We start from the raw sequence: 6,000 nt of genomic DNA, 5'->3' as shown, positions 1-6,000 counted from the left end.
TCTTACCTTGAGCGAGCGAGCGCCATTGCCACGCCAGCGGTTTTTGCAACAAGTGTGCCACTTCGACCGGAAATGAAAATTTCCTGTTATAATCCGCAGAGAGATTGTTACCTTTTACTTGAAAATTTTGCACTCATTCAAGTGAATGGCTTTGTGAAATGTGCAAAAGTGCCACGTAACAAACCCATTCAGCAGCAGTCAAGCCCAACGCCCAACGCCCAACGCCGAATACAATAACAACAACTGAAAGCCGTTCAGTTCATTTTCTTATTTTCAACTGCTATACAAAGTCTGTGTCACCTCTCAACCCTATTTGCTTTGATTAAAAGTTCGTCGAAGAAAAAAGCTCTTTAACCAACTGCAACCGTTATCTCGTTGCAAACACACACACATATATTAGTGTATAGGTATAAGAATTAACAAATTTATTTCTATGTAGTAGTGAGACTGCATATTGCAGGCGGTAAGACAGCAAAGTAAATCGGGTTAAAGCTTTGATTTCTTTTCGTAAGCAGTTGTTTTTTCTTTTTAATTTTCTACTGCTTTGCATTTTTCATCTACTTTCTGCGCGCGTGCTTTGAACATTTTCTGCAGGCAGCCAAACAAGCTGGATTTTAATGATTTCAAATTTGTTACACTCACTCGCATTGTGCTTTTACGAAAATCATTCAGGCGCACAAGCACACACACATACAAATAAACCAACCTACAAAAAAATCATTTCGCATCCTTCGGCTTTAAGGTTGCTGGGATTGCTGCCTTCTTTTTCTTTTTGTTTAATAAATCGATGCGCGCTGCGAGAGTACTCACAAGCCTGTCAACATTAATCAAATGAATGATTTTACTAATTCTTCTTCTACTTGAACAATCTGTAAAGTAGTTCTTCCCTCACTGCAAATGTTGACGGTTTTGAATGACTCAGTAACCTTTCAGTTTTCATTGTGATTCTGCAGAAACTTGCGGCTTACAACCGGCTGCGGTGTAGTCTAACATAAGCTCGGCTCAACTGCAGCAGGCAAAAGGGAAAACATTTGCAACAATTTTAAGTCTTGCAATAAGGATTTACATTTCCGCCAAATAGTTCCAACAGCATTTAGTAGATATGAGTTAAACCGTATTTTCATACCTACCCTTTGGTGAGTTTTTTGAAAACAAAATGAGCCTACAACAGTCAACGAACTGCCAAATTTTACTTTCCCTGTTCAAAATCTTTGACAATCTTTGTAGCGTCTTAAACGAAGTATAGGCACTAAAATAGAATTTTTGGTAATTACTGTTATAAGCTTCGTTTACGCCCGAACTTAGTTCTCCCTTACTTGTTTCTAAACAGTATAGTTTTTAGTTTATGTTTGCTTATTCAAAGTATATAGTACATTTGCCACAATTGAGGGATGTGACCAACCTTTTCAACTGGGAGGATCTGTACCGCAGAGACTTTCGTTATCATCAAATATCTCAAGAACATATTTGATGCGGCGCTGATCAAACCCATGCGTAATTACAACTACACGTTTTTATTGAGTTAGTGGCTAGACAAGATATCGCCGAACCCATTAATTATGTGAAATGTTGTGCACTTAATATTTTATTTTTATCTAAGCAGCGAAATAGTGCCGAAAAATATTTACTAAAATTCTTCAATAACAATAAGTTGAAGATAAACTAGTTCTCTGAAATATGGCTTATCAATTTGTTGTTTTAATTTTAGAATATTCAAGCTTTTTCAGTAATAACAAAAAATAATCTGTAACTCGCTTCACGTGCCGACTTTTTATAGCAACTATTTGTTTTTGCCGTTTTGACTTATGCTATTGCTGGCTTTCTATTACGAAATACATATAAAAATAACTACAAAACATCAAATATTATTTTAATGTAAAAATTTAATTTATTTAATTATTTTACAATTGCTTTGTGGTTTGCTTGATCCAGGACTGGAACGCCGGAATGTCGGTAAAAACGGCTGGCTTTCCATTGTTGCCACAACCACCCCAAGAGACCAAACCAATCAACTTATTTTCGGAGACTAAAGGACTGCCCGCTTGTCCGACACAAACATTACTTTCTTTCACGAGGCCGCACACCATTGTACTGAACACTTCATCTTCACTCCAGCTATAATCTCCAGAAATGCATTCTTTGTAGTCTATTATGGACACAGGTACCTCGTTTAAATTCGGGTTTATGACCACAGCAGTAGACCCGGTTTTTCTTTCCTTACTCGCCAATTTTATAAAACGAGTTTTCACAGATTGCGCCAATTTCAAGATGGCCACATCATTTTCCATGGTGACAAAATCGAAATCTCCTTTAAAACTTTGCGCTTTAGTTTTGATGATTTGCGAGCCATTATTTATACCAACAACCAATTGAGCAGCATCGTAGAAGGCCAAGCACGTCGCTGACGTCACCACTGTATTTTTGTTAATCAGAGCGCCACCACAGATTGTAGTGTTGGCGGATGTTTGAACCGAAACGACGTAGGAGTCTGCGTGAATAGCGGCAGCACTGGCGCTGCTGACAACCACGAGCAGCAGGAAAACGTTTGAAAATTGCTTGAACATTTTAAGAAAAGTGCTTTTATTTATTATTTAATATATTTCGTGCGACTCGTGCGACTCAAACTACACGAAACTGTGTACTATGGCCCAGTCCCATTTTAACGTTCTTTTATACTATACAAACCGCTGACAAGTTTTACCAACTGTTTAGACAACTGCTTTCTTAAATATTTACAGTTAAATAGTATAACTAATATTTTTTTTAATTAGTAGTTTAGTGTATTTTGGCACCAAATGGAACTTGGTTAATTTGCACAGGTTTTTTATACTCGCAGACTTGTTTTGTAAACTCTTTTAAAATAGAAAACAACTTCCTAGAATTGAGCAAGTCGAACAGTCGTGTATGTTGTTATTCCCCTTATAGTAACGCTGTGATAATCAGCACGTTCTAAGAATTGGATTCTCAGAAGTTTTCTTTGTAATGACAGAACATGTTGTGGTTTAGAAATTTAATCTGCTTAACCTAGCTTAATCGCAACTCCTGTTTCTCCCATGTAATCACTATGTTATTTATTGTTACGTGTTATGATATATATTAATAAGTTGTTTGCTCCTCAGAAATCCTTAGATCATCTCTGTTAGAATAGATCAACAACCACGTTTCTATGTCTCGTAACACCCTCCAATACCAATGTGAGTTTCCATTATCTACCATATGTATGTTTTATGCTAATGACTAGCTGTTTCTTGCATCATTATCGCTTCTTCTACGCAAATAATTAAATGCCCTGTAAGATTTGTATGGAAGGAATATGGACTAGGCCAAAGACAATGCAATGATATTGTAAACAAGAAAGTCTATCGTAGGGTTTTTATTCTGATAACCCATTGTATCACCTGCAATACCCAGATGCAGATGAAAGAGCTCTAGATAAGCCATGAAAAATAAATTAATTAGACAAGCCAATCAAGACATCGATGAATTGTTGATGAGATAATCCATGTCTAAAGTTGTGAAAAATAATCGCGTGAAAGTGTTTGCGATTTAATTACATTTTTTGGTCGAGATGAATATTTCAAGTTACTGTTAACAACACTAGTAGCGGCTGCATGCCAAAATGTTCTGAGTATGTACAAGTATAGCATCAAAAATGTCAAACTTTACGATCAAGCTGTCAATTGTCAGGTTGCAATACTGAAATATAAAAGGCAACCTACGACTAAAGTCTTATGATGTTATATACAATACATACTAACTTAAATTTTTTTATTTTATTTTCCGTTTAAGAGTTATGTCGAAATTGGAGTCTTCAAGGGTTTCCATAAAAGAAAATTTAAATTTGATATGCGTCTAAACATGAAGGGAGTTAGAAAAGGAAGTGGTAGAATAGGCTTTCTTGTACAGAAAAAAAAGGTATAATGAAGGAGTTTTGCATTGGAGAAAATAGCGATTTCATCAATGTCAAAACTGTTGACTAGCTATTATTTGACGGTAAGGCATTAGAGAAATTCAAAATTAGGTGCTGAAAGTATGTTGGTGGGGGAATATCGATGTATTTATTGCGACCTTTGAAATTTCTATAACCGAAATGTAACCCTCTTTTGCTCATTTTTACTTAATAATAAATAATTAGGCATGATTGACAACCAACGATAAACTTAATATTGTTAAAGCATAGAACTTGAAATGTTTTCGTTATAGGAACTAATAGAGGATGTAGAATATCCTTATCTACGGTAGAACTGGCCGCTTATAGTTTTATATCAAATCAGTTTGAAACTAAATATAGAACATAAAATGGTACTCAACGAGTCGCTGTCAAGTGTAAACACTTACCTGCCTAAGAATTAGTTAATCATAACGAAAAATATCTTTAATCGAAATTATAATTTCTTAGAATTTTTTTTTCACATATACATATAATCATAAATAAATAAATTAGTTTGTTACTATAAATGAGATCTGTCGACAGATAACAGTAATTGCTGCAAAAGTTCGATAATTTGAAAAGTCTCGTGCCTAAAAAAGACTTGACAGAAATTATTTATTTTTTTCAATAAGATAATAGTTAACATGGCACAGGCTGTTTGGAATAAGAAACTTGGATGCAAAATATCAATATCTTTTCAATCAAGTTGTGTATCAGCTCCTTTATAGCGAGCTTTATTTCATTACATGCCATTGATTGGTCTAGGAATGAGTTTTGAACCATTCCATACATATCGTAATATCTATAAATAATACCGATTAAACACTTTTGAACTTCTAAAGAATTAAGTTTATATAACGGTGTTTTAGGGATTTAATTGAAACAGTTTTGTTAAGGCGTATGTTTTTCAATGGGGCAATCGCCATCATTATTTTTCTCTAAACTTTCCGTAGCATTAATATGACGCAATCCATTTAATTTTGCTACATACGATTCTTTGAGTGTTTTTCTATCGTTTGCTCTTATCGCCAGCTGTAAATATGGCGGAGCTATCTTTGGTGATATTAAGAGTGGTGGGTACTCGTGAACTGTACGCATTGCAGAAAAAAGAGTTAGCGACTTTCAAGTTTATGGCATCAGAAGTGCAGATTACTGTTAGCAAGTTAATAAATGAAAATAATTACATTTAATTCTATATTTAGTAACTGATTGAATAATATTTTTTAGTACCATTACCTCATACAATATTCTTAAACTTTTTCAAACCTTTTCCCAATTCCCGATAATAAATTATTTCTTCCACATTGTTTAAGCAAATATATTAAGCATTAATTACGTAATTTCTAAGTTTATGATGACGTCAGTAGTGTTACGTCATAGTAACGCATTAGGAAAAAGTTCTTATTGCCCTGATAAAGACAAAACAGTAATAAGTATCGAAGGGCTTAGCACGGGTGTAACTGAACATTTTATACTCTCGTAACTTGCCAGACACAAAGTCCAGGAAATTCCTTCAGGTGGCAAGATTTTATATTAAAATGTGAGAGTTGTGGTAGCATCAACCCGGTTTCATCTACTAACATCTCAGAAACTAATATGATGCTTTCTGGGTTACATTAATGTACCCCACATAACATCACCAATCTATTTTGAGAATAGTCAGTCCTATGTTCAAAATTTCTGATATTAATTAGATATGATGAACAATTGCCGAACTGTTTCCTTAGAAAATTTGGACGCATATAAATAATAATATAAATAAGTGTACATTTTAGTTGACATGAATTAAAAAAATATATTTCGACTTTGCGAAATACTTCATTTAGTTATTTTAGAATTGTTTGTGGCTTAACTATCCCAAGACCTCAACGATGGCGTATTGCTAAAAATTGTCGGACCGCCTTTGACGTCGTTCCAGATTGCACTGTTGTCGAATGTCTGAGCTCAACCGACGAAAACATCTGCAGCAATGGCGGCGGCACTTACGCTGGCGACGGCTACGAGCAAGGTGTGTAAAATTGCTTGAATATTTTAAGTAAATTGCTTTTATCTATTTTTTAATATATTTC

At 34.7% G+C, this 6,000-nt stretch overlaps 1 protein-coding gene across 1 annotated transcript; it reads right to left on the bottom strand.

Annotated features, from left to right (window-relative positions):
* Window positions 1-1,863: 1,863 nt before the first annotated feature.
* LOC105230305 (trypsin) lies at window positions 1,864-2,648 on the bottom strand. The gene has a single exon (XM_011211004.4). The coding sequence runs from the start codon at window positions 2,562-2,564 to the stop codon at window positions 1,902-1,904; it is 663 nt and encodes a 220-aa protein (XP_011209306.2). The 5' UTR covers window positions 2,565-2,648; the 3' UTR covers window positions 1,864-1,901.
* Between the last annotated feature and the right edge of the window lie 3,352 nt (window positions 2,649-6,000).

This window comes from Bactrocera dorsalis, chromosome 2 (assembly GCF_023373825.1).
Source record: "Bactrocera dorsalis isolate Fly_Bdor chromosome 2, ASM2337382v1, whole genome shotgun sequence".
Classification (NCBI taxonomy): Eukaryota; Metazoa; Arthropoda; class Insecta; order Diptera; family Tephritidae; genus Bactrocera; species Bactrocera dorsalis.
This window is presented reverse-complemented; position numbering and strand designations above follow the sequence as displayed.

Bases quoted from the DNA above. Each gene is read 5' to 3' on its own strand.
- LOC105230305 (XM_011211004.4), bottom strand. From the start codon at position 2,564: ATGTTCAAGCAATTTTCAAACGTTTTCCTGCTGCTCGTGGTTGTCAGC.